The 27199-nt window shown below is 50.9% G+C and overlaps 9 protein-coding genes across 9 annotated transcripts; 2 read left to right on the top strand and 7 right to left on the bottom strand.

The window, feature by feature from the left end:
• Nucleotides 1–1417: 1417 nt before the first annotated feature.
• Nucleotides 1418–2700, top strand: N7481_006068 (uncharacterized protein; the record flags this gene model as incomplete). The annotated part of the gene is made up of 3 exons (XM_057265287.1): nt 1418–1763; nt 1851–2013; nt 2271–2700. The coding sequence occupies 3 exons, from the start codon at nt 1418–1420 to the stop codon at nt 2698–2700; spliced, it is 939 nt and encodes a 312-aa protein (XP_057123007.1).
• Nucleotides 2701–3967: 1267 nt separating this feature from the next.
• Nucleotides 3968–5458, bottom strand: N7481_006069 (putative alanine aminotransferase; the record flags this gene model as incomplete). Its single annotated transcript, XM_057265288.1, has 1 exon — nt 3968–5458. The coding sequence occupies one exon, from the start codon at nt 5456–5458 to the stop codon at nt 3968–3970; it is 1491 nt and encodes a 496-aa protein (XP_057123008.1).
• Nucleotides 5459–6449: 991 nt separating this feature from the next.
• N7481_006070 (proteasome regulatory particle lid subunit RPN7) lies at nt 6450–8080 on the bottom strand (the record flags this gene model as incomplete). The annotated part of the gene is made up of 3 exons (XM_057265289.1): nt 6450–6642; nt 6725–7554; nt 7622–8080. 3 exons carry the CDS (start codon nt 8078–8080, stop codon nt 6450–6452), a joined length of 1482 nt encoding a protein of 493 aa, XP_057123009.1.
• A 1566-nt stretch (nt 8081–9646) lies between these two features.
• On the top strand, nt 9647–11434 carry N7481_006071 (putative MFS phospholipid transporter (Git1); the record flags this gene model as incomplete). The annotated part of the gene is made up of 6 exons (XM_057265290.1): nt 9647–9826; nt 9910–10508; nt 10560–10578; nt 10633–10943; nt 11000–11270; nt 11324–11434. The coding sequence occupies 6 exons, from the start codon at nt 9647–9649 to the stop codon at nt 11432–11434; spliced, it is 1491 nt and encodes a 496-aa protein (XP_057123010.1).
• Nucleotides 11435–12210: 776 nt separating this feature from the next.
• N7481_006072 (uncharacterized protein) lies at nt 12211–14319 on the bottom strand (the record flags this gene model as incomplete). Its single annotated transcript, XM_057265291.1, has 1 exon — nt 12211–14319. One exon carries the CDS (start codon nt 14317–14319, stop codon nt 12211–12213), a length of 2109 nt encoding a protein of 702 aa, XP_057123011.1.
• A 152-nt stretch (nt 14320–14471) lies between these two features.
• Nucleotides 14472–15449, bottom strand: N7481_006073 (uncharacterized protein; the record flags this gene model as incomplete). Its single annotated transcript, XM_057265292.1, has 1 exon — nt 14472–15449. The coding sequence occupies one exon, from the start codon at nt 15447–15449 to the stop codon at nt 14472–14474; it is 978 nt and encodes a 325-aa protein (XP_057123012.1).
• A 3330-nt stretch (nt 15450–18779) lies between these two features.
• On the bottom strand, nt 18780–19907 carry N7481_006074 (uncharacterized protein; the record flags this gene model as incomplete). Its single annotated transcript, XM_057265293.1, has 1 exon — nt 18780–19907. The coding sequence occupies one exon, from the start codon at nt 19905–19907 to the stop codon at nt 18780–18782; it is 1128 nt and encodes a 375-aa protein (XP_057123013.1).
• Nucleotides 19908–20940: 1033 nt separating this feature from the next.
• Nucleotides 20941–23147, bottom strand: acuF (phosphoenolpyruvate carboxykinase PCK1; the record flags this gene model as incomplete). The annotated part of the gene is made up of 6 exons (XM_057265294.1): nt 20941–21204; nt 21251–21460; nt 21483–22286; nt 22649–22849; nt 22951–23026; nt 23098–23147. 6 exons carry the CDS (start codon nt 23145–23147, stop codon nt 20941–20943), a joined length of 1605 nt encoding a protein of 534 aa, XP_057123014.1.
• Nucleotides 23148–26570: 3423 nt separating this feature from the next.
• Nucleotides 26571–27109, bottom strand: N7481_006076 (uncharacterized protein; the record flags this gene model as incomplete). The annotated part of the gene is made up of 2 exons (XM_057265295.1): nt 26571–26929; nt 27022–27109. 2 exons carry the CDS (start codon nt 27107–27109, stop codon nt 26571–26573), a joined length of 447 nt encoding a protein of 148 aa, XP_057123015.1.
• Between the last annotated feature and the right edge of the window lie 90 nt (nt 27110–27199).

Below are 27199 nucleotides of genomic sequence, written 5' to 3' on the forward strand. Positions count from 1 at the left end.
CTTCAAAGTAGCGGTGAGCACCAAAAACAAAGAGAACAATGGCCACAACTTGAAATACCGTTGCGAGTACTCCGTACCATCCAAAAAAATATCCAAGCACAGCCAAATTAGACGCCAGTAACAGATGAATTCGTATTCAACGTCCACCGCAAATCCATTCACCGAAGCGGGTACGGTGGACGTGTACAAGCATACCAACCAAAGTGCCGGCGTGAAGCCCGCATACCAAGCATTTTCCCAAGGTTTCTTGTTAGTCAGGAGAGCTTGTGCATAGCTAGCCAGCCAGCCACAATGTAAAGATCGTCCTCGTACATCGCCGGTATACAGTATGATACAGCATGCCATGCCGCACGTACGCTGCCTCCGATTGACCCGCTTTCTCGTGATACAAGCCTCGAGTGCATGGGCTTGGCTAATGCTTAGCTCTGCACTGTGCGTCATGGAACAGGGGTGACCTGGCTTTGTCTGGAGTGCTGGGTGGCTGGAGCCAGGGTTGGGGCTGGTGTGAGGTTGTGGATGTGTCACACGAGCAAGAAGTGAGCTATCCTGTGGAGTTGCTGACCGGCTGTAGATCGGGATTGCCTTTCTTGTCTTTCTACCTAGTCCTTGGATTTTTGTTCCGAGTGAATTGCTCTACGAGCTGATCAGCGGATTGAGAACGGAATTCCCGGGCAATAGTGCTGCTTGTTCTGACATCACCTGGGCATGTTACAGAAATTGCGTTCGCGAGAGCCGGTCCGTGGCTGAAGCAAGGGAGATGCAACATTTATTCCGAAGTTCTACCTTCCCATACAGAGAATACCAAAGGGCTTTGTCTTGTGGGTTCTTGAATATGAGCACATTCCAACTCGGATCAGTCGGCATCTCGTATACCTGCCCAGGTGAGTAGGTATCCTCAGATTGTTAGTACGAGTACCTGAAATGATACATGGTGGTCAACCGTGACAGTAACAAACGGTCATGGTTTTTTCAAAGCAGAATCATGGTATGTGATTGCTCATGCTACTACCCAAATGGGCTTGAATAACTACTATTTTCCATTGAAGACGGAGAGCAATATTCAAGACCATCGTTCACTATCTTTGGTCTGCTACTAAAGTACTCCTGATAGAATTATGATTCCTCTATGGTATCCACAGTTATTTTAATTCGCCCTCACTGAATAGATATTAAAAAAGGAAAGTGAACAGTTTACGGGCCATGTAGAGATTCATCCTCACTCGCCTCTGCCAAGAGCCTGCCTAGCAAACGAGCCCATTCAGCAAATATGGAGTGCTTAGAAACGAGTCCACCTAGCAAACAGAGACTGCATATTAAAAGGAACTGCATAGCAAACAGAGCCTGCCTGGCAAATATGACTTTCTTAACAATTAGAGCCTTGCGATCTCACCCTCTCCAAAAATCATCTCCTGATATAATGTTTGACGTGACTATTTCCGATATTCCGCCAGAGCCCATCATTCACATAGGCAGATTTTTGGCACCGAGTGACCTCAGCGCTCTAGTTCAGACCAACAAGCGCTTCTACCAGGACCTCGACTCGATCCTGTGGAGGCAAAATGCGGACCTCGCATTGCTCTGGGCCGCGGAAAACGGCAACATGAAGTCTGCTCGCAAAGCCCTCAGATTTGACGCGAATATCAATACCGAACATCCGCCCACCAGGAAAGAACTGGCTCAACCGCGGGAGATTCTGTATAATGAGCTCGTGCACGACAAGAGCCACGCCACCCCCCCTCTTCCTGGCCGCTGCAGCAGGACATGTGGAAATGTTTAAGCTTTTTGTGGGCATCGACGCAATTGAAATCAACCGACGTGGTAACCCTGATCACCCGACACCCTTGATATAGCGATCATCGCCGAGGAGGAAGAAGTTGTTCGGGTCTTGCTGGCAAATCAAAATATTGACACTGAGACCAGGTACGACCATGTATGCCCAATGCTGGATGCATCTTTAGTTGGCAATGTCAACATAATCAAGCAGCTCATTGACCATGGCATACGGCCAACACGGTATGCCAGTGTCCTCTGTTCCTCGCGGTTCGGACCGGCCACATAGAAGTCGTGCGGATATTGCTGCAAGCTGGGGCAAGTCCGCATCCGCCTCTGGAGTCGGCCCAATATACATCCTGGGGGAATTGGTGCGGCCACCCGTTTGTTCAAACCTTGGACAGAGGCACGGAGATGATGAAAGGGTTTCTTCAATCGCCTTTTTTCAAAATCGAAAGATCGAGCGAGGAGTTGGATCATGCTAGGTGTAAAGCACTCAGGATGAAACGAGAGGAGGAATTCATATTTCTCTTCTCATTTGCATGCCATCGCATCGATTGGCATAATGGTGATGGCCGGACCGCTTTATTCTGGGCCGCGACATACGGCCAGGAAGAGGCGTTGAAACTGCTTCTTGCGTATGAAAGAGATGAGCGTGTGGATGTCAATACACAAACCTACAATGATGCCTTCCCAGAAGAGGCTCTTGAGCTAGAGAAGGCTGGATATGCTGGGCACTGGGAGGCAATCACTCCGTTGATCAGTGCTGCGAGGCAAGGACATATTGGCGCAGTGAGGCTGCTTTTGGCAGTAGATAATATCGATGTTCTTCACCGAGATGAAGTATTTGGAGAAACAGCGTTGATGGCTGCGAGGTCAAATGGCCGCCTAGAAATTGTTGAATTACTGCAAAGTTATGTCGATGAGTAGAGTGTTATTGCGGGCAGAATTGCAAGCAGAGTCACAGTGGTCAGTATTTAATTTCATAGTTAATGCCATTGAAAATTGGGTTTGTTTCTGAATATGAATAAAGAACCAATAATAGAAGCCTCTGAGAAATATTGAGAAATCGGGGAGTGTGGAAGCTTGAAAGAGATGATGTTTGGTGGTACAAATACAGCGGTGTTGCCTATTGCCCACCATTATTGACCACCTTCTAATGGCAGACTAAATAATTCCTTTCACTGATCAGACAGTGTAAGTGCCAAGTGGAACCTCGGCTCTGTGATGGCTCTGTACCAGCAGATTACATATCGAATAATGAATCATGCTCTGGCCAAAAGGCAATGAAAAATTGAAAGATCATAAGTACGTGACTAAAAGTAAGGAGGCTATCCGAAGATCTCCTCGGTAGATTCTAGGCTAGATAGTGCATATGCGAGGCATAAACATCGTGTTCGTTAATATGCAGCTTGAAACACTGCAACATCACCGCCACCACCACAAGTACCCCTCATGCTGTTCGAGGTGATCTATCATTCATTTCACTGCAGAGCTACCATCCGACTCGCATCAATGTTGTTGATAGGTTCGCGATTGCTTTCTAGACCCGTCCGGATCATGAGATGAAGATTGAAGCTCTTCCAGGATGCGAGAAGGGAAAGTGGAAAACGATCGAATGGCGAGACAGGATGACTGCTGGGGACTGGATGAACAACTTGAAGAGAGTTGCTCTGTAATATGAACAGCCGGAACCAGTGGTGGCTGCCGCATGACGATTGGAATCCGAGGGCTCGACCTAAAAAAAAAGGCGATCTCTCTTGTTCTTATTCGTTAGCGTCCATAAATTTGGATTATCATGAATGAAACTTGAAAATAGCCAGAAGAAACGCTACTAAGATTTTACTTGAGTTCCCGCGGGTAGACAATTGAGATGCAATGGAGCATATTTTGTTCTATTCTAGCATGCATGATGCATATTTCCACTATAAAAACAAAGCTATCCGATCCCAGCCTGTTGCCAGACCAAGTTCATGCTAAGGACACCGGCCCGCAAACCCAAAAACCGGCGGGACCAGCACCACGGATATGTGGTCTAGATGGTATCAAATCAAGTGCAAAAAGAGAACCCGTGCAAAAGGTAGCGGGTCGTAGAAAAGGTAGCGACAAGGCGCAAAGTCGTCTCACATAATAACGTGATATAAAGAGAGAGGCCAAAAAAGTGCTTAATCAAAGATGTGAATGATCCAAGATCTACTCAGAGTTGGGCCTTGCTGAGTCCACCGTACTTCTTCATGAACTCAGAGTGGAACTGCACAATACGCTCAACCCAGTCAGTACCGGGGGCGAGGAAAGTAGTGCGGAAGTGCAGGGTGTTAGGCTTCTGACCGAAGCCGGAACCCGGTACGACGCAGACACCGGTGGCGTCGAGCATGGCAAGGGCATAGAACTCGTCCGCGGCGCGGCCCTCAGCCTTGGCGGCCTCGACGGCCTTGGCGGAAAGGTTAATGGTGGGGAAGAGGTACATGGCGCCCTGAGGCTCCTGGCATTCGACGCCCTCCATACGCTGGAAGGCGTCGAAGAGGGCCAGGGCGCGCTTGTGCAGGCCGTCCCGGATACCGTTGTACTCCTTCTGGTAGAGCTCGAAGCTAGGGTCGCCCTTCTGGGGAGGGTTGACCATAGTCTCGAGCAGGCACTGTGCGACGACCGGCGGGCACAGACCGATACTTACGAGCTTGTAGATCTGCTCCTGGACCAAGGGGTCGAAGCCGACCAGCTCGAAGTATCCGCCGCGGTGGCCGCACTCACCAACCATACCCTTGGAGGTACTGTGCAGGGAAACCAGCTCCACGTTGTCGTACTTGCCGGGATGTTCCTGCTGGAGCTGGCGGAGGCGCTTCTTGAATGAGACGAACTCACCGCTGAAAACGTTGGTTTGGTACACCTCGTCGGCGATGATGACCAGCTTTTCCGCGGCGGCGACGTCAATGACCTGCTTGATATCGTCGGGGCTCAGAGAAGCACCAGTAGGGTTGCCGGGGTTGATCACGGCGATGGAGCGAACGTCGGTGCCCTCAGCCTTGGCGTCGGCGATGGACTTCTCGATCACCTTGACATCGGTACCCCACGCCTTCTGCTCGTCCAGAAGGTATGGCACGCAGCGCGCATTAAGGAGGGCCAAAGTGGCGGTATATAGAGGGTATTGGGGAATGGGCACCAGGACGCCGGCGCTAGGCTTATCGCAGATAACGTTCAGCAGGCTGGTGACACCGGAAGAGGCGCCAGCGGTCAGGAAAAGATCCTGGGGGTTGGCGGGGAAGCCGTCGCGGTCCTCGATGAACTTGGCGACGCTATTGCGGATGCCCAGGGCTCCTTGACTGTGGCTGTAGGCACCGACACTGCGCACATCAGTCAAGAGGGCCTGGGCCCGGTCAATAACATCCTGGTTGTATCCGAAGGAGGTCTTAAGGGCGGTTGGGTTCTCCAGCAACAGCGGGTTCTCGACGAGACTGAGAACTTGACGGAAGAAGGTGATGGGCTTCTGGTCGAGTTGTTGGGGGTTTCCAATGTTGGCGAAGATGACGCTGTCGAAGGGCAGGGACTTGTCACCCTTCAGCAGACGAGCACGGTATTCCTCGGCCTTGACAGCCAATTCTCCGCGCACAGCGTACTTGGCGGCTCTGACGTTAGGGTTGATGTTGTCGAGGGAGAGGCCCTTTCCGGAGAGGGTAGATTGAGTGCGAGTCATAGCGGGCACTGTGGATTGACCCGAGGGTATCAATTAGTTGAGGTCAAAATAGTACGAGTTGAGTTGTATTGAATTGAATTGAAGCCTGAGAGACAGGAGGGAAGAGTGGGTAAAGCGATGGGACGATGTTGTCATACGACGAAAGATACCCTCGGAGGGGCAGCCGACGTTCATATATAGCGCATATATAAGGCAAACGCAAATCATCCGACGTTAAACGTACCTGACTTGGACCAAGCGGCGAATCCCCCCCGCAGCCGCGGTCGGGCGAAGTAGGAGACCATTCGGCCGGGTCACCGATGCCCGCAACGGGGATGCCCGCGCGCGGGAGCCGAGTCGAAATTGCCAGGACATGACGATCGAGGAAGTCAGTAGGGTATTCCCTTTAGGCTTAGTAGGGATCGATCAATGTGTGGCTTGGGGGGGCTGAAAGGGGGGTGAGGGAAAAAAAATAAAAGGGAAATAATCTTCAGGGCCCGATTGGGCGGTGAGATTATGAGTCAGCATGATTTTCCCCACAGCCGCGACAAAATGCGGAGTCGTTTTAGCGATCCTAGGATTTATCGGACGAGAACTAGTGATAAAACCATAAGGGTACGATGGAGGGTATCATTTTATGGCTCGAATTGACTATCTGGGAAAGTGGGATAGAAAGTATACCTGGGGTAGAGCAGAATGGAGACCAGTCAGTGTACTCGTACTACTCACTCACTAGTTACTAGTAACTAATCACTACGTTCCCTCGGGAAGACTACTTGCCCGCGGAGTGGACTCCGTTGGTCACTCTGGAGCCACCCATCATGTGGGGGATCGTAGCCTCCACTCGTCTATTCGTCCACTCGTTCGACTGGTTCTGATTCTAGAATGCCTTTGCCTTTCTTGTAGTTAGGTAATTGACCCATGCAAACGAAGATCAGTGTCATTCCATTCCGTGGTTATTAGTTACTCTTAGGTAACCCTCTGATGCCTATCCTATTTGACCCTATCTAATCTAGCTGCGCTCGCTGCCACGAAGTCGGACGGCCTGTCCGTATTTCTGGAGCTTAGTGATCAGGGCATCACCGTGCTTCACCACGTCCGAGTATTGCTTGTTCTTGTCATCGGGTCGGTTGGTCTCAATAATACCATTGACGCGGTCAATCGTGCAGGAAATGCGGTTGCTGGAGATGAACTTGGCCAGGTCGCTGCGATTGAGAAAACAAAGTCAGTCAAAATGGATCAGGTCATCGCGAAACAACACCCAAAGGAAAAGAGAAAAGAACATACCGGTCCAAAAAGTCCACAGTCACTCCAAAGTCGCTAGCCATGCTGTTCAACCCCACCACCCGGTAGCTCTGAAGCAGCTGTTGGTAGGCGCGAAGCCGCATCTCACGAACAAACCAGGCCCGGTGCTCGTGCAAGTATCGGTCCTGCGTCAGGAAATGGTCCTCGACGGCAGCGAGTGCCACAAAGAACGAGCGGTAGTTTCCATTATAGAGACTGTTGACCAGGTTGGCTAGAGGTGAGAAGTCGACGGGGATCTCGCTCTCGGCCTGCGCGCCCGAGCCAGTGGCCAGAGTTGTCAGGTTAACAGCAGTCTTGGCACCGCTGGTGGGAGTTGATGTTGATACTGTAGCATCCTTCATCTCCTCATCCCGAGCACCGGGACCGGCGGAGGTCTCACCGGCCAGCGCAGCCAGCTGGTCCTCACCGGCACCCAAGATAGCCTTGATTTCGGGTGCATCCACCACCTTCGCCTTAAAGTCCACTCGCTTGAGGGATAGAGATCCCGCAAGCACGGAGTAGATTACCAACGCAGAGTAGCTGCACAGTTCGTAACTTGTGAAGGTGGAGAGACTATCAAGAAGCAGGGGGGCGGCAAGGCTGTAGGAACGGATTGTGAGTAAGTGCATGCCCTTGTAGGCCTTGAGGCGATTCCTCCGGTCCCAGTCACCACCGCTCTCCACCAGGGTCTCTGCCCGCTCGATAGTCTTCTTGACAAACACGCGGTCTCCAAAGAACAATCCAATGCGGATCATAGCCAGGACCAGGTCGATCTTGGTGCCGAGGAATCCGATCTTATCGAGGAGGGCTTCGTGCGACTCAATAGCTCGGTCCTATACAGGGATGGGTTATTAGTAAAAGGAGAATGATACATCCACAGCTCTTTCTTTCGAGTCGTACCTTATCTCCAACTCGAGCCCAGAACTCGGCTCGTTTCCCTCGCGCGGCTTGTACCTCAGTCTCACCGGCGGCCTCCTCTGCTTCGTCCTCCTCCTTTTGGAAGGTCTCGAGCTCCTGCTTGTTCTCCTCCACGAGAGATTGATACAGCTGCTCGTCCCAAGGAAAGTCGATCTTTTGTGGAGACTTGCGCGATGCAAGCATGTCGGAGATGATCAGAGGCTTGGAGGTGGCCGTGTGAGGGTGTTGCGTCACACCTTCGCCGGAGTTGTTCAGGATGCCCTCGACTGGATGGGCGAGGTACCGATAGAAAGGAGCCATCTTGCGCTCCTTGATGGCATCTTGCAGCTTGGACAATGAAGACTTCTGGATAGACGACTCGCATGCAGGGTTGGAGAGGTTGAAGACATGTTGGGCGAGGAGGAGGTCGGGATACTTGATGTACTGCGGATCAGACCCCATGATTGCGAGGGGCCGATGGAAGTGAAGATGTCGAAAAGGAAAACGGAATGGGAGAGAGGGTGTTATGGGGAGTGTTTCGATGGGATTCGGGATGCATCATCAAGCTGGGAAGCTCAGCTGGCCGAATGTTTCTCCGGGCCGTTGCATTGCCATAGAATTCAGGCGCCAAATCAGTCAGCCAGATAACTAACTATTCAGGCACACAGGTACCAAGGCACCAAGGCAGACACAATTTCTGCCTGTGATCGGTTCTCTGCGCCAGCCGTCAGCCTCGTACGTATTGGCTGAATAGATTGAATTAGTCCAAGCACTACAGTAGAGTTTGTATAAAGGCTAATCCGTAGTCTGCAGCTGGTCGCGTGCCTTGCTGCAGTAGGACTAATATGATCTTCTATTTACATTGGACAGCGGTATTTCTGATTGTGTACTCTGTACTTCATCCTCTGTAAATTAGGTAGCCTAAGTAGAACAAACGGACGGTGGTTTAGTAGATAATAGAATAACTTTCCACTAATCTAGGAGAGTACTAGAAGGACCTATACTACAGTAGTATAACATACTAATGCCAAGTAGATCTACCACTGGCGGCAGATGTTCCTTCTCGGTCCTCACCCTCACCACCACCACCACCCGCCATCTTTCCTCCTCCTCCTCCTCGTCCTCCACCCGAGGTCTTCCCCAAACAAAGCAGTGGCTCACGCTAAACTCCTACCAAACCCCAGCTAACCTCGACTAACCATTGGTAACCAGAAATGACTACCACCACGGCACCACCTTCTCCACCCTTGGATTTCGGCCCCGATCAACGGCCCGCACGTGCTTGGACTCATAGGATATCGGCTTTCCAATTTCACCATCGTGCGCGGCCTTGCCGGGTTCCGTTATCAGATCATGTCCAGAGGGTTCCTAGGTTCACTCAAGGATATCCAATCCAATCCGATCCAGGTCGTGTGCACATCATTGCAAGTACGAGTACACGTATATTCTCGGGCACGCCGAGGAGACCCCGTGGCGGGGGCCCTGTGATAGAAACAAAACTTTTCATTGGCCGCCCCTTTATCCAAGCTAACCTTAGGAACAATGCTTGACCCAAAGCAGCATCGTGGCACATCCACTCGTTCCAGTTGACGCCCCACACCCCGCTACAACCTGCGGACTCGGGTGGTACTTGGATGCCGCGATACTTGTTTGCCCTGGTTCTGGCACTGGGGAAATTCCTGCTTTGGGGCCCATCGATTTCGAGGCTACCACTTGCTCTACCGGGCTAGACAATCTATCCGCGCTAAACCTTCTCTTAGTCCAGTTTAGTTACTCTTTTGACTTTTTTTTTTCCTTGTCTGCTTCTCTCAGCCCTTCTTATTCCTTGCGTCTCCCTTCTTTCTTGCTTTTTTTTTTTTTTTCGTTCAGCTTCTGCCTCCTCGATCAGCACGTACCCGAATCGCATCGGCATCGGGTGGTACTGTTTTACTGTGTTCGCGACACTTTCGGCATCGAGTTTATTTACCCCCCCATTCGTACCCTCTCGAGAAGCTCAACTCCCCCCGCAACTTCCGTCAATCAGTCACAATGAGTACTCCGGTCGAACAAGACTATTCCAAGGAGAAGGGGCTCCAGGAAAACCACTCCGTCGAGGCCAGCCCGGTGGAGGTTGCACCTCTCGATGATCCGACTAAGAGTCGCTGGGAGCGCAGCTGGCCAACCATCGCATGTGGTGCCGGTCTCTTCTCCGATGGCTATCTGAATGGTGTATGTAGCTGATCCCACCCCTGTCGTCCCACATACCCACGCGATCTGCGGAATCTTCCCGTAGCTGACCCACGTTTCTCTAGGTTATTGGCCAAGTCAATACCATCCTGGGTAAAATCTACCCGGATACCTATGCAAAGTCTCCTGCTAGTCAAAATGTTTCCGCCATTGCTTTCGCCGGTACTGTCGTCGGTATGCTCATCTTTGGCTATACGAGCGATATATATTCTCGCAAGTGGTCTCTGATGATTTCTACTATCATCCTCTTCGTCTTCGCCGCTCTCTCGGCGGGCTCCTATGGTTCAAATGGCAGCCAGTATGGCTTGTTTGCTGCTCTCACGGCTTATCGTTTCTTCATCGGTATCGGCATCGGAGGCGAGTACCCTGCTGGGTCCGTTGCGTGTGCTGAAAACACAGGAGAGCTCAAGGCCGGCCACCGCAACCGTTGGTTTATCATGTTCACCAACTTTCAAATTGACTTCGGTTTCGTGGTCTCGGCTTTTGTTCCTATGATACTAATGCTGATTTTCACCGAGGATCATAGTCGCGCTGCCTGGCGTGTGGCCTTAGGCTTGGGCGTGATTCCGCCTTTGAGTCTTATTTACTTGCGTTTGAAATTGAAGGAGCCAGAAGAATTTAGCCGTGAGCGCATGCGTTCGTTTCCGGTGTGGTTGATCATGAAGTAAGTTGCCCTGTATCATTCCATGTGCACCATGCTAATCCATGATCGCAGGTTCTACTGGAAGCGTTTGGTACGCTCACGCCCCATTTCCTAGAAATTTTATCTAGCTAACATATATACCCAGGCCGCCGTTTCCCTCATCTGGTTCATTTATGATTTTTCCGCCTATTCTTTTGGAATCTACTCCTCGACCTGGATCTCCCTCATAATCGGTGACGACGCGCCACTGTGGAAGACATTTGGCTGGACCACGGTGACCTACTTGTTTTACATTCCTGGCTCCTTGCTCGGTGCTTTCGCCAGTGACTGGATCGGCCCAAAGCAAACCCTTGGCCTGGGAGTCTTTCTGCAGGGTGTAATCGGTTTCATCATGTCTGGCTGCTACAAGTGGCTTGCAACGTCCGAGAATGTGGCAGCCTTTGTCGTGGTTTATGGGTATGTGAAACTTTCAATTTCTTCGTCAAGCTTAAGTTAGCTAATTGACGGAACAGAATTTTCCTCGCCCTCGGCGAATTTGGTCCTGGTGACAATATCGGCCTGTGTGCAGCCAAGTCCTGCGCAACTGCCATCCGTGGGCAGTATTATTCATACGCAGCGGCTATCGGAAAGATTGGAGCCTTTGTGGGAACCTACGTGTTCCCCATTATCCAAAAGAATGCCCCCAATGCGACTCGCGCTGGACAGGACCCATTCTTTGTTTCTAGCGCCCTGTGCATCCTCAGTGCTGCGCTGGCCGTGTTCCTCCTCCCAAATATTAACCAGGTAGGACCCATCCGACCAAATTCCTGCAGACTCAACTCACACTTTGCTTTCAGGACACTGTCACCTTTGAAGATGCTCGCTTCCGCGAGTACCTGACCCAGAACGGCTACGATACCTCAACTATGGGTACCGCAGGACACGGCGCCCGCGCCGAGGAAGAGTAGCCAATGCGCTCATGACTTCCGCTGTGAACACGCCTTACCTTCAGAACTCACCACCGCCCCCTACGCCCTCGCCTTTTCAATCTTACTTCTTCGATTTTGACCCATGATGCGCCTTGATTCGGATCCGGACCCTTACGCGACACACACAGATAGTAACAGAACTGTGTGATAAGTGACAGAACCTTGCGACAATTCGACCACGGAATATGATGAGCCCTAGCGACGCGAAATTTCAAGAATTGCCCCTGCGACAAATCAAGATATTCAATAGAAAATGGCAAGCCTTTGCCGGGCTGACCTGTGGGTGGTCTGACTCGGTGGTGTGTTTGATGCGATGATTTCCTTTGCTTGTATGATAGCCCACCTTCATACCTATACATGGTAGTTGATGGCGGATGATACCCCAGTATCTTAATTATTTTTACGAGAGACGGCTGTAATGAGCCAATGCAGTTGACCTTTTTCACGTCGGCCTTTCTTTCTGCTTCTGGGTGCGGAATCACCTTCGTAAGGCAGGGCTTCAGTCAACATTTCCAATTTGATGAAGTAAATATCAACTTTGCGTTAAATTCAAGTAAGACCAAATACACTAACAGAATCAAATCATAAGCAAAGAGCGATACCCCAATCCCAATTCCTACTTTCAAAGAACATGCCCAGCGAATTATCAAAAACAGCCACCCATACTAACTAAAACTAAACTCATGATCTCTAAAACATGATCTCTAAGAGCTGACAACAAACGCCAACACATCCACAAGAAACGCCTACTCCATTTATTCGTCGTCATTTTCATCACTGGCTTCCTCACTGCTCTCGTCCTTGTGCTCGGGGATTTCATCAAGCTTCACTATGGAGCTGTTAAGGCTCGAGTCTGTCTGGCTGCGCATGAAACCGAGAATCTCTTGAACTCTGTGGAGAGCAGACTGATCTGGATCAAATTTCCATTCGATGACACCGCCATCATCTGCAGTGGTCTGAATAGACTGTCCCTCGATAAAATTGAGCAAGCTTTCAAGGCGGTCGAAATGAGACTGCTCTGTCTCGGCCTCCCAGCCCTTAGTTTCAAACGCCTCTTCGTCCATCTTCTGAAGATCAGAATAACTGCGATAGAAGCTTCGGAGTGAATCAGAACGTTTCAAAGTGGGCTGTTCGAAACCATCGTCATCCTCTGCTTTGCTGGTCGCTGATTTCTCATCGCTTGGTCGATGCATGGCACTGAGCGATTCTAGGAAATTGGCCAGGACCCGGAAAGAGTCTAGCTTCGCTTGATTGGGAGGCAAATGCTCGCTCGCTCCACTGGCGATGCAGGCCAGGAATAGGGAGCAAATCTTCGTGAAGTCGGAGACTGTGTTTGCTAGGGTGATGAACTCGGCACCACTTTGGCGAAGTTCTAGTATCACTTCGTTGTAGATGACAGCGCTCATGTCCAGGAGATAAGTCAATAATTGGGGCGAGGCACGGAGTTCGATCTGAATTTTGCCCAAGGTGCTGCCATATAGCTCGAAGAGTGGGGCCAATGACTCTAAAAGCACGATGACTTGCTCCAGTAATTCGTTCGAAGGGCCGAAGATCTTTTTGGTCATCTGGATAAGAGCTATGACAAGCCCCTCGCACCCGACCTCGCTGAGCTTACAAAGTGGGGAGTCTTCTGCAAGCTCCAAGAGGTGGGATACATGATACCACCTTCTGTTGACCTTAGCTTCAGCGGTGCCATCCTTCAATCCACTCATCATTCGCTCAATGCTGAGGACAAGAATGCGAGTCGTGGTATTGAAGAGCCAGGTCTCGTCATCTTCTTCACAATCTCGGACCCCGTCCACCTTTTCTTGCAATTTAACCGTAATCGAGGTACCGATCGCGAGGAGATGGCCGAGGTGTGAATCCGCGTTACTCTCGCACAATTCTGCGTTGATTTCCTTAAGAAGTTGCAGACTAAGTTTAATAACAGAAACCATATCTCTCTGATCATGGCCCATAATTAACTTGGTGATGAGAGGATCCAGGACCAATGAGCATATCCCGCAGATAGCATACAGGCCCTTGTCTTCGTTCTCCTGCTCCAGCTTTTGGAACACTGATTCTAGGAGTAGAATGGCCATGTCCGCGGAAGGGGACAAGATATGCTCATCGGAAGTATCGACATCGAGATCGCCAATAGCCGTTAGAATCTTTTGCAACAGCTCAGTCATCACCGGAATGGTTTGGTCGGAAATGACTCCCTCGCGAAACGATGCAGTTAGGTCCAAGATTCGAACGGCTGTTTCGAAGAAGTCGACCATTTTCTCCTCGGTATCATTACTTCCAGGATTCTCGAATCTTGGAGTGAGTGTGTTGAGAAACTGGGTAGCCAAGTCGATGTGAGGAGCGAGTTGTAGGCATAGAGCTCGGTCTTTCGTGTTAGTATACTCGTTGATGTAACTCATGAGCTTAGAGCCCAGGTTTTCGAGCTTGGACTGGACTTTATGGTCGAGCTTTCGTCGCTTGGAGTCACGTTCTGCACTGGCCTTCGACATGGTGTTCTTCTTGCGCTTTTCAAAGGGACCGGTGAGAACTTGTCCTTTTGTTACACCTCCTCCAATCCAGTGTGCGGTAGATGGACTGTATTGGAGTCCTGTGGAAGACGGCGCAGGGGGTTGGTCTTTAGGGTGCTGGCCCACAAGTGGAGCGTCCGAATCACGAGTGTATCCAGAACGTTCACTTCGAGGAAGAGAGAATCTTTCTTTGCCTCTTGGTTTTCTGCGAGGAGGGCTACTGTGGCGCTGGCCTAGCAATGGGACATTTGTGTCAAGAATGTCTCCAGCGCGGTCCTTTCTCGATCGAAAAAATCTCTTTGGATCGCTAGTGCTAGCAGTGATTGAGCTGAGTGGACCTGGAGAGGACATATTTGACTCGTAGCTGCTGGGAAGAGCCCCGCCTGTTGGACTTGATCAGTATGTGATTGATGATGGAGGTCGAATGCTACCATAAGGGAGGAAAGGATGATGATGATGAAAGTGGATGAGGTTGATAGATGAAGACAAAGAAGGGGAGACTATTATACAGACCGATCTGAAACGCCTGGGGCATATGCCTCGAAAGTGGTCATGGCGGAGTTTGACTGGGATTGATAAAGTGTTTGCTTACCAGTAGCATCCTCGGATCGCACGATCAGAGTAATTATCGGCCGAACCTCAATATACCCCTCCTCCTGAATTGACGGATTTCCAGGGCCCAGGTGGGGGAAATTGATCTCGACGTAGCGCTGCAAAGAAGAAAAGAAGTTCGCGTTCGTCAAAAGAATTTCCTCATCCTCGGCCGCCTGCATTGTGATCTTCGACACATCGATGATGTGCAAAGGCCACGGGCTCCACCACAGCGTCTCATCTTCGGATTTGATGTGCTTCGTATCCATCAGTGCGGCCTTGAGTCGCTCGATCTGGAGTCTGGAACCGTCAACCCAGCCCCCATCCGCACTACGTGCCGAGGGCTGCCATTCATCCTTTATGAAGTCGCACAGTCGATATGCCACGGACTTGTTGGGACGATTTGCGCGAATAATCTGAATATCGACGTTGGGCAAGACCGTGGCCTTGGTGAAGTCGAATGACTTTTGGTCTTTTGGATGAAGAGGCGGAGTACTCGCGACTGAGGAGACTGGGCAAGCCGGGGAAACACTTTCACTTCTCTTAGAAAGTCCCCAGCCACCCCAATCTCTAAGTCTATGCGAACTTTTAGTCAAGCTGTATAGCTTTCCCACCAGGCCATTAAGATTTCCCTTCGGGATGTGCTCGGGTAGCTCATTTAGAAATTTTCTGTCGTGCAAAGCTTTTCGGAGCTTAGCCTTGATATCCTCCCTTATTTTCTTTGGTCTTAAATTCAACTGATGCGGGTTGCTGGGGTTGGAGGGATCATAAATCTTGCGGAGCATTCGAATCACGACATCCTTATCCGTGGCGCTGCTAATCTGAAGCTCTTTAAACGCCTGTACCTGGCCACGGGTATATGGCTTCGTCTCGGAGTCATTCTCGGGCATTTTGGAATACACTACGCGGCAGGTTTGAAGATATCACAGAATTGACCACTTGGGGGAAGTTTTTTCGAGGTAATGAGTAAAGCAAAATTGGGCGAGTTGGTTGTTGGATTAAGTATTATTTCGAAGGATCATATACAGAGGGGCATGGAGGACTGGACATCTTTCATTGTCAGATTTTCTTTGCTGACTATAGTGGGGAGTGCCTCTTTTGACGCCGATCAAAGAGACCATCGTCGACGGGCACATGTCTGTTGGTTGAATGAGGAGGTGTTTCTTTGAGAATCGAGAAGCAATAAAGAAAACCAAGTGATTTAGTCCATCCGTTCTCACTGATGTTGATGGGTCGGCCAATAGGTGCCATGACTGTGGGTAGCCCATAGTCAAGAGCCAAGTCTGAATGATCGCATGTTTCCTATACCCATCTGCACTATCTTGGTGACCCAAGCCTCACTATATGGAGTATATGGAGCATTTCAGCAGTTAAGGAGGGTTTGTTTCCACTCGAATGAAGGGAGAAGGTAGACCCGAATTTAACCAGGGGAAGATCACCCTAAATAGGCATACGGAACCCATCAAGTGCAGTGGTGACGAAGGTACGAAAATCAATCGGGTGGGTTCCCCATGGCCGAGCACAAACGGTGAATGAAATGAAGAAGCCAGCGTACTCGAGTAAGATTCAAGTGAACGCTGGGACTGGGGGTGGGAGCAGCACATAAATGCACATCTTTTTTTTTCTCGGAAATAAGCATTTCACATGAATGTCTACTCTAGAGTGATGTAGTTCCGTAGTCCGACTCCCAATGCTAGGTAGTATGGAGTAACGGCAGTCCAGCTCCACCGCTCAACTTCAGCCGAGGTTGCCCGCGGCTCGCAATCGCCGGTCAATTCCCGACATCATCGATTCAACCTCCCTTTTAATCCCCGTGGGCCCACCTACACTCTTGACATCCCTCCATCCTTGATCCATCTCCAATACTTCCGAGTTTCATCGGGACGAACAGACATACATCATGGTCGCCGACGCCCTCGTCTACCACCCGGCTCTGGCCCACTGGCTGCGCTTCGTTGCGACAACCGGTACGTACCCTCGGCTCTTCTACCCCAGTCAAATGCTCGTCAGTGATGATGGCACAAGCATCACCAGCACATGCATCAGATCAGAAAACCCCTTACGTCCCCCGCGGAGGCTCTTCTATGAAAGCCTGAACCCTCCCACATCCCATTCCATCCTATTCCCCAAATGACTACCAACCATCGAACCCCAGAGTCCATGCTGACCCCATAATTTAACCTCCAGTCGGCCGTGACAAGCTCCTCCGAACCCTCCAATACTTCTCCCGCTTCTACGCCTGGTACCTCTACCGCACCAACAAGCCGCAATCGGCTATTGATCCATACAACGCGGTGAAGAAGCAATTCGGCACAACACGCAAGATCCTCCGCATCGGCAAGTTCGCCGAGCACCTGAAGGCCGCCTCCGTCGCTCTCGACAACAAGAGCCCCGTCGACCCGGTCCTGCGCTACCTGGCCGTCGGTCGCCAGCTCGGCTACGCCGGTTACCTGTCCCTCGACACCATCACCGTTGTCGACGCCATCGGCTACCGCAAGCTCGCCTCCGTCAAGAAGCTCCAGGAGTACGCGTACCGCGCCTGGGGCGCTGGTCTGCTTTGCTCCGCTATCGCGGGCATCTACACTCTCGTCCGTCTGCAGGAGAAGGAGAAGACTATCGACCGTAAGGAGGGTGAGGGTGTTGTTGAGGCTAAGAAGATCGAAAAGGAGCGCGCCGCGGCCCGGATACAGCTCGTTTCGGACCTGTTCGATTTGACTATCCCCGCTACCGCGGTTGGTCTCGCCAACTTCGATGATGGTATCGTTGGTATTGCTGGTACCGTTAGCAGTTTGATTGGTACATGGTCTCAGTGGCGCAAGACTGCCTAAATGATTCCTGTCGTCGAGTGGAGTGGAGAGACTTTGTAGGGAGTCAGTTGGCGTTGAATGTTGAGAGAGGAAGAGAGAGAGGCTCCAGTCACCTTCTATACAGGTATAGGAGGACTGGAGGTTAACTCGATCTGGAAGAAGTGGGACAGAGAAGGCATGAGAGATGTGAGATCTCTGTCGATCTGAACAACCCCTCTGCGTTGATATCCTTGTGTTTCGTGAACTATCTTGTAACTTTGTGTTTTCCTACCTTGGTTTTTCTTTCCGTTTTTGAACCCGCTGGGCATGTTTAGATGTGCTTGCTTCTCATTTGTCTTCGTATATAGTCAAATCCCACGGGATCTACGCTGATTTATCTGTTCTCTGCTTGCTTCGCATGTCACGTATTTCAAGCTTTCATATTGCTTCGGCTGGCTAGTGCGTACGTAACAGCGCTGGTATCAAACCTCCATCATCCCCGACTCCACGCCTGAAACCCCACCCCGCTCTCCCAGCCCATACTCGTACTGCTACACATATCTCAACACCACACCAGCATCATAATCTCGTAAACCGCATCACTCGTCATCGTTCATAATACACCCGCAAACCTTCCGGCCAGGTGACATGCCGTATATAAAGATTCGTTTAAACGGGGCAAGTCTAGAAGCGTTAGTCCCAGGCTCAGGGTCCACGAAACATCGAGTAGTAGGGTGTATTCAACGAACCGCTCCGCAAGATCCACAGCTCTTGCCAGCACTGACGAGAGCAGTACCACACTTGGGGCAGCTAGCGTGACCAGACATGATTGTTTGTGATGGGTTGTTGATCTGTTGATCTGTTGATCTGCGATGAGTTAGATATAAGGCACGACCAAGTATGAGTATGGTCGTCGCTTTGCATGAAGGATGCAGGACGCAGCAACCTTGGAAGTGGGGGAACCACCAACCTTGGGAGAAATAATGTAAGGTGGAAAATGATCCAGACGAGTGAGAGTTGGAAAAAAGGTCAGCACTGGAGGAGAAAAAAAAATAGGCGCGAGGTGATTTACCCCGCCCTAAGCAGTCGCCCCGCTTCGGGTGTGACTCGACTCGGATACTCCTACTGATAGTATGATACTGCTATGTACCAGGGCAGGGGGATACGTAGACGAGGATTTTAATTTCCGAGTGGTGAGATGGACTAGTACTACTACTAGTAGTATCGTGCCAGGTGAAACGAAATGAAGCGAAAACTTGAAGTCAAAAATATTCTCCCAAGTTCACATGAAAAAGCTCAACATCGCTCAAATTGAAAAACTAGTTGTATATCCGCTATCAAAATCAATATCCAGGGCTTAAAGGCAAACGTTATTACTACCACTAGTAGTATTATATGGGAAAAGTCAAAAATCCCAAAATCTAGAGATATCAACTAATCCCACATAACCCCCAACTGCCTCACTGCATCCCCATACATGCGATCCCGAGTCTTATTCCCCATCACAAAAGAAGGCTTCTTATCAAACCCATGCACAACATCCTCAATCACCATGCCCCCAGCATGCGCCATCTGCCCGTCAACAGCCAAAAGGCGCAACCGTTCCCGAAACTCATTACCCTCCACCAGTAACTGATCCCAACCACACGTATAGATAGCGACGTTGCGCGGATACGCCGCCAGCAAGAGCGTTGTTGGCGTCAGACCAGGCGACAGATAAGGATGCGACATATCAACCTCCTTCAACTCCCCGTCAGCACCAGTAGACGAGTAAGGCAACTTCTCCGGATCGAGATAAGAGTCATCGAAGAGCTTGAAGACATTCGGCTTGATCATGGATTTCCGGGCAGCGATCGGATTCGTCGCGTCCCGCTGTTCGCGCGTTCGAGTCCAGTTCGTCGAAGGGTAGAAGGTGATGAGACCGGCTAATCTGGAAATCGGGACATCTTCTTCCTCCACCGCTTTTTCTTGTTCGCTATTTGGGCTTTGCTGTTGCTGTTGCTGTTGCTCTTGCTTCACGCGTTCATTGTATAGCATTAGGGGAACTGTCAGGGACAAATTTCCCCCGGCGCTATCGCCGCTTAAGACGAAGCGGGTTCGGTCGAGATTGTGTTGTTCGGCATTTTTCCATAGCCAGAGGACTGCGTCTGCGCTGTCTTGAATTGCGGTCGGGTATGGGTGCTCTGGTGCGAGTCGGTACCCTACACTGACGACTACGGCATCGGGATAGCCCTGTAGTACTTTCCGGAACCAGCGCGCGTCGTCGACGGCATGGCCGATTGTGAAGCCGCCGCCGTGGAAGTTGATGAGGACGGGTCGTTTCGTGGATTGTGAATCGGGGGAGAGATCTTTGCCCGTGGCTGTGTAGAAGTAAAGCTGGATGGAGCCTGGGGTCTGGCTGATTGTTGAAGGGATGGAGATGTTTAGACAGGGGCGAGGCGGGGACGGGAATGATAGGTATCGGTCCAGGCCAGAGAGGATCGATGCCAGCATGCGATACCTGCCTGCTTTCTTTGCGAGCTGGGCCCGGGCCGGGGATAGAATGGGCGTTTCTTCTTCCATTCTTTGATCATGAAAGGACGGAAGGGAGAAGGAAAAGAAAAAAAAGAAAAGGAAAAAAAGTAGGTTGGTTACAAGGGTCTCACTGGTCTCACGCGATCAAGGAATTATTTCTTTGTCGATCATCGAGGATTGTTGGGCAGCCCAATGACGTAGAGCCAAGTTGGCCAAGCTAGCCAAGTGATGATCCCTTGCCTCCCTCAGCTTTTTCTTGAATAGGCGACCGAGCCGATGGGCCATTCTGCTGCCTATCTCTGTGTTTGCGTCTGTGTTGGGATAGATTGGGTGATTTGGTGAAGAAGAGACAATGTTGATTTTTGATGATCCACATGCTTATTTACTACCGACGTCAGGGGCGATTTTGCCTTGGCTCGGGGTATGTCCTGTACTATGTAGATCTAGATGTAGTATACTAGGGTCGGCTAGAAAGGGGAGGGAGTTCAATCTATACTAGTAGAGTATATGAGAAAAAACCACATAAGATCAAGCAAGAAACAACCTTCAATGAAAGAGAGATAGGATCTTGCAACCGAAGTTCCCCATAGGGCTGTTGATAGTGAACTGACTACCCGATCGGGAAACGCCAATCATCAAATCTGTGGACCACCGAATGGCCCACTACTACTTATCTATTACTACTAAGATAGATAAAAACCTCTACTTGACTTGGTTTGGTTTGTGCTACGGCAGAATTGAGGAACTCGGTTTTGAAGAATCTAGTTTCATTGGCTACTACCATAAGGGCAGTCCATAGAATTTAAAAAAACTCCGATTTAGCCATCGTAATCACATGTCCATTTTGAGTGGGACGGGGCATATCAAGAACACAAGGAAAATTTCGGGAGACAAAAGGAAATTAAAGGAAGAAAAAAAAAATAAGAAAAATCAAGCCATCGCGCTTGTCCCGAATCAAGCACGGGCGTCGAGATCCGGGTATAGATCGTTCCGACTAAAGCCAACGCAACACGCCATGCAAATGTCTCAAATATCAAAAACAAGAATGCCAATTTTGTCAAGCAACTTCTCCAACAAAACCTTAAATGGTCTGGGGAGCGGCAGCGAGAACCTCGGGGGTGGCTTCGTCGGAGTACTTCTTGAAGTTCTCGTTGAAGAGGCCACCGAGCTTGTTGACCTCGTCCTTGAAGGAGGTAGTGGCAGTCCAGCTGTTGCGGGGGTTGAGCAGCTCGGAGGGGACACCAGGGCAGGCAGTGGGGACGGGCAGGTTGAAGACCTCGTAGGTCTCGTAGGGGGCGTTGGCGAGCTCGCCGCTGTGGATGGCATCCAGGATGGCACGAGTGTACTTGAGGGGGGCAACGCTTGCCGCCAGTGGTGGCACCGGCACCGACCCAGCCGGTGTTGAGCAACCAGGCGTTGGCCTTGTGCTGCTTGATCTTCTCGGCCAACATGGTAGCGTAGCGCATGGGGTGGAGAGCCAGGAAGGGCTGGGCGAAGCAAGAGGAGAAAGTGGCCTGGGGCTCAGTGATACCATCCTCGGTACCGGCCATCTTGGAGGTGTAACCAGAGATGAAGTGGAACATGGTCTGCTCGGGGGTGAGCTTGGAGATGGGGGGGCAGAACACCGCGGGCATCGCAAGTCAGCAGGATGATGTTGGTGGGGTGGTTCTCGCTGATACAGGGGATCTTGGCGTTCTCAATGTACTCGATGGGGTAAGCGCAACGGGTGTTCTCAGTGAGGGTGCAGTCATCGTAGTCGACGTTGCGGCTGACGGGGTCGAAGACAACGTTCTCCAGAACGGAACCGAAGCGGATGGCGTTGAAAATATCGGGCTCCTTCTCGGCGGAGAGACCAACGCACTTGGCGTAACAGCCACCCTCGATGTTGAAGACACCAGTGTCGGTCCAGCAGTGCTCGTCATCACCGATCAGCTTGCGCTTGGGGTCGGCAGACAGGGTGGTCTTGCCGGTTCCGGACAGACCGAAGAAAACGGTAACATCACCGTTCTGGCCCTCGTTGGCGGAAGAGTGCAGGGTCAGGACGTTGTGCTTAACGGGCATCTCGTAGAAGAGGACGGTGAAGACACCCTTCTTCATCTCACCGGCGTACTCAGTACCCAGGATCACCATCTCCTTGTCGGCGAAGTTGATGGCGACGGAGGTGGCAGAGGTCATGCCCTCAGTGAAGCGGTTGGCGGGGAAAGAACCGGCGTTGTAGATAACATAGTCGGGGTGGAAGTGCTCCAGCTCCTCCTTAGAGGGACGGATGAGCATGTTGCGCATGAACAGAGCATGGTAGGCACGAGCACAGACAACACGGACGCTGATGCGGTAACGCTCGTCCCAGCCGGCGTAACCATCGATGACATAGATGCGGTTGCGGGTGTTTAGGTAGTCGACAGCGCGCTCACGGTTGATACGCCAGACCTGGGTAGGATCGTTAGTGATGACGTCATACACGTGAAAGCCGCGGGCGCGGGGAAGGCGTGAATAGCCGAGGGGCAAAATCGGGAAAGTGTGTGAATGTGAGGGAAATGGGAAGAGGAGAAAAAGATGAAATGAACAGTGACGGATTTGAGGCATTAACCAGCCAGAAGGAATCCAGTCGAACTGGACTGCCAGAAAAGCTTGGTCTCGCGGATGCATATGCAAGGGTTCCCAGGTGGATCTCACATCGGGCCACCTGCAAGGGCGACCCTCGTTTCACGACAAAGACACATTCCACAAAAATCACGCATAGTATAGTAGGGAAGAGATGATGATAAATGATTTGTTTTATTGGAACTCACATCAGGGGTCATGGGCTTGTTGACGGGTCCCCACCAGATCTGGTTTTCAGAGGACTCCTCCTTGACAATACGCTTGTCGGAGGGGGAACGACCAGTCTTTGCGCCAGAGTAGGCAGTCAGAGCACCGGTGGAAGTGATAGCGGTACCAGTCTCGTAGACGAGGGCATCTTCGTAAAGGGCAGCAACAGCGGGGTTGGCAATCTGGAGATGATGGGTTAGTATATATGATCAGAGAGAACTTGTCCGAGTCGCCAACGACCATGTCGAGTCTCAAGCGCAAGGAAGGATGGAAGATGCCTTACAATTGCGACTCTGTCATAGTCAATGTGCGCAGTCTCGTGCAGCTCCTCCTCCAGCTCGGTGTGACCCTTGCCAGGCCTAAGACGATGAGGTTAGTATGAATGTGGCAAAGACAACACAGGAAGGTAAAAAAGGAAGGGAAGACATACTGGACACCACCAGGGTGCAGAGCAGTACGATTCACAGAAGTGGCAACCATTTTGCGGAGTGAAGTAGAGTGATAGTTATTGTTGCGTTGCTTCGCGACTTGCTGTTTGAAAAAATCAGAAGTAAGAGGACCTGGAGAAGCCGGGCGATTGGGGGGGTATATAATTCTTTCCAGCGGGGGACATGGTCATGACGGTTCTTGGTATGAAGGGAGTTCTCGTGCACTTTGCCCCTGCAATTCTCCACAGTTCCACGGGTGATGTCGGGGCTAAGGGCCGAGCTGCGGTTGGTGATGGTAAATGCGTTGCCGTGGGTTGCGACGGCGAGGCGCAGTCCGAATTGACCCGAGTGAAGGTGGACACGAACTGAAGTCGGGTGGCTAAAGACCGGACTGTATGGAGAATACGTGGGGAAGATCTTGTATCAAGGATGGGAGTAGTTGTTGTTGAAGAAATCAAAGAAGATGTAGAAGAAGTTGTGAATTTGAAGAGGGAAGGTTTGCAGCTGCACATGCTGGGAACGGCTAAAAGGATTAAACCTAGGTTTCTACTCCGCATCCGGGCTCTCTGAAGCCAAAGACAACAAACTCTGTCAAAAGGAATGACGATGCCATGATCTCACCATTTAAGAGAGTTCTTTGTAAATTAATACTGTACCCAGTATACTGTAAACCAGTACATGGTCATAGTCACTGCTCTACTGCTCTTCTCCAACGCGGGGGCTTATGTCAGCGTCGATCCCGTCTTCAACTGCTTCTTCCCTCTTCACTTTTCGGCTTCCCTTGCCCCGATTTCTTTCATCCTTCGGGGTTCCGTGGGGAAAAAACCACGCAAAAAGTGGTCTCCCGAGATCCTACAGCTGATGCGAAAAAAATGTTCCATTTTTCACCCGATGACGACAAACTGGGGGCTTCCATCGGAACGTACGAAATCAGGCTCCTCCCTACGCCGAACATACTCCAATAACGGCGCTTAACCAAGCCGAGGATGATGCATTGGCAAATTCGATCGCGGCGGCTTCGGCCAATCATATCCCACACATTTCACCACCTCAAGGATGTTCGGGTGGGCTGAAGATATTCCCGGCCTTTTTGCGTCCTATTTTCGCTGCCGGACGATAATCAATTCCTCGTTTGTTGGCCTGTGCCACTTGGGTCCCTCGACCCCTCCAATCCAACTGGCTGGTCGGCGCATGTAGATTACGTCGAAGATGACTAGGTCTCGGCCCAGCCCACCCTAGCCCATGAAATGAGGCATTTCAAGAACTTCAATCCAGACTTTTCCGGGACGGTCAACGTTTCTTCCCCCGGAATTGCGATTTACTCTCTCGCTTGGCCTCGGTGTCGGGATCGTGATTTTTCGGCCCTGGCCCGAGCTGGACGAGGAAGGGATTGCGACCATTCTGGTCCTCCACCACGATCACACTGATAACCCCAGATCCTCTCCCGGTGGTTAGCGGCGGATCCCGACCCGGCTCTGGCCTCGGGAGAGACCTGAGTGAGCCTCCCTTGTGTCGTCGCCTTAAATTCCGCAGCGCCTGAAACACGTCTATTTTGCGCGATTTTGTTTCAATAGCTTACGTACGAGCTTCTCTACAGGCATGCACCTGATCCGTGTCACGCTCTGATTCTATTTTTTTTTTTGTCTTCGCCTTACACCCCCGCGTGACTCGTTGCCAGGCGATGGATGTGAGGAGTCTGGAACTATGCCGGCTTGCCTCCCGACCAAATTGAGCAAAGGCTTGGTGGGGAAAGGGTTCCCCCCTGTCTCTCCGCAAAACGCCTGCAAAAGGAGGGACCCTCTCCCCCGGCCAGACCTCTTCAATCGAAGGCTATACTTAGTACCTTTAGACTCTATTTTTTTAAGACGAGTTGCACATGACCATGGGCTTTTGTTTTACCCAGCCCTCCCCCACATCGGCATCTCCCTCCTCTCCTTTATTGACTACGTATCAAGCTAACATTCATCAATTTGGCACTACCCGGCCCTGGCACTGTCTAACGGACTAGCGATAGCGATTATAGCGATTAACGGCGAAATCGGCTTCCTATTTCTCCCGTGATAATGATTCCTGTTTTTTAATTCGAGTCTCGACCTATCAGCCGGCCACTGCCCAACCAGAACGCGTTTCAGAACGGGCTGGTCCGAAGTGCGGAAAAAGGAACGGCGATCGACTCGTCTCCTACTTTCCCCGAGACGGCTTCCCGGAGGTCCAACGTCATACTGCGTATCTTATCCTCGTCCCAATCGACTGGACGGCGGGTTTCGGGCCTACCCTTAAATCGCCCAATCTCTAGCTTCCGTTGCCATTACTAACTCGCTGGCCATTGCCCCGAATGCTCAGTTCCTGCCTCATTGGTTTCCTTGAGCATGTTCCCTTCCTGTTTAGGTAGATACCACCAGCACAGTCACAATACCTTTCTCTCTTGGCGTCTTGGCTCTGGGGAAGCTGTCGCGTGGCCCTCGAAAATGCGGGGAAATGCGTGGAGGCTTTCCTCCACTGACCTTCGCAAAGCCCTTGTCTGACTTTGTAAGATCGTCTCTCCCGGCTCCCATGGCCGGTCTAGGCGATGTACATCGGCAACCTGCCCGCTGGTAGCCGTGAATATGCTGTGACAATTACTCGTGGCGGCAGGGATGTAGACCAGCCAAGATGTCTGTGCGGTTCTGACGCTACATCCATGAATCGACATGCATTTTACAATTAAAGTGTATTTCGTCATTGTCACTGGATTGGGTAACCGTAGACCGTTGGTTACATACTAGTAGTAGCAATCAACCTGCACATTAGTATGTTGCATGGAACACTTTCTGATAGGCAGGTAGTCGGACCGACTAAGTCAAATATACAACTTGAAGTACTGCCAGTGCTACTACTAACTGGTAGTTACAGCACCACTACGCAAATCGGCTACCACTACCACCACTAGTAGTAAACAGGGTCAAAAGGCCAAGACGAAACGCGTCAATTGGAATACTGTAGGCTAGTCCTGTAGGTTAATAAGGTAATTCAGTGCCATTGCAGCGTATTATGATGCCAAAAAGCCAAGGGTAAAGAGCTTGAAGGACTTGGAGGAGAAGAAGGGGGAAGAGACAGTAGTACTAGTGCTACTACCTACTACTAGTAGTGGCGGTGGTGGCGGTAAATACTAGTACCCACTAGGTTTTAGTACTACTATATATATCTACTACGCGTTTTTGCCAGTTGTATCTGATTTGATTGCTACTACTATGGGGTCACTATGTTTTGAACTCGGGATGGAAAAGCATCAAAAGAAGGTGGAAATAAGCTCTGGAGGGAAAGGACTGAATCTAGATGAGTCAATAAAGGGGAAGTAGAAGCTTAAGGCAGTTTATAGCTTTTCGTCCGGACGGAATGTTGAAGGGATGGCGGATAATACCCTTTTGCATTTAAAGCCAAGGGCTGTCGCCATTGTACTATTACTAGTAGTTACTAGTACCAGTGCCAAATAATATCAATACAACAGAACTACATTCTCCCCAGCACCGCTTGCCTTCCACTCATTTAGCTTACTCTTAACAAGATCCGTCACCTTATTCGCATACCCCGGCGGGGGAGGCGGGCCATTAGACTGAACCTTCGCCGGATCACTTATAACCCAAGCAATCGGCTCCGAGGAATGACCAGCAGCAGCCTTACGGAATTTCTCGATCTCTTCCATCTCATAACCCCGGCCGAAAATGACCGCCCGCGCAGGCCGGGTGTAGTCGTGTGAACCGATGTCATTGGACGCGGCAGCCTGAGGCTCGCGGCCAGCGAGGAGAGCCGGAAGCTCGGCTTGGATCGCCTCGCTTGTTTGGAAAAAGTGGATAACTGATAAAAATGGTTCCCAGGTTAGCTTGGTCTGGAAATGCTACTAATGAAGCGATCCTGGGGGTTCCTGGCTGGTAGAGACCAAGACGTACCCTCGTATTCGGGCAGAAGAGCTTCAGACACCGGCTTCCCTATCGCTGTCGTGCGGCCGCAGAGAATGACTGGTAATCGAGATGCCATAGTGTATGAGGTTATTAGTTACCAGGTGTTGTGCGTATTACAAGGGCGATAGAAGAGGTTTTGGGGCTGAAATGAAATGAATCTCACCCC

This window comes from Penicillium waksmanii, assembly GCF_028829765.1.
Source record: "Penicillium waksmanii strain IBT 27052 chromosome Unknown utg000005l:1.0-5232799.0:1.0-5237142.0, whole genome shotgun sequence".
Lineage (NCBI taxonomy): Eukaryota > Fungi > Ascomycota > Eurotiomycetes > Eurotiales > Aspergillaceae > Penicillium > Penicillium waksmanii.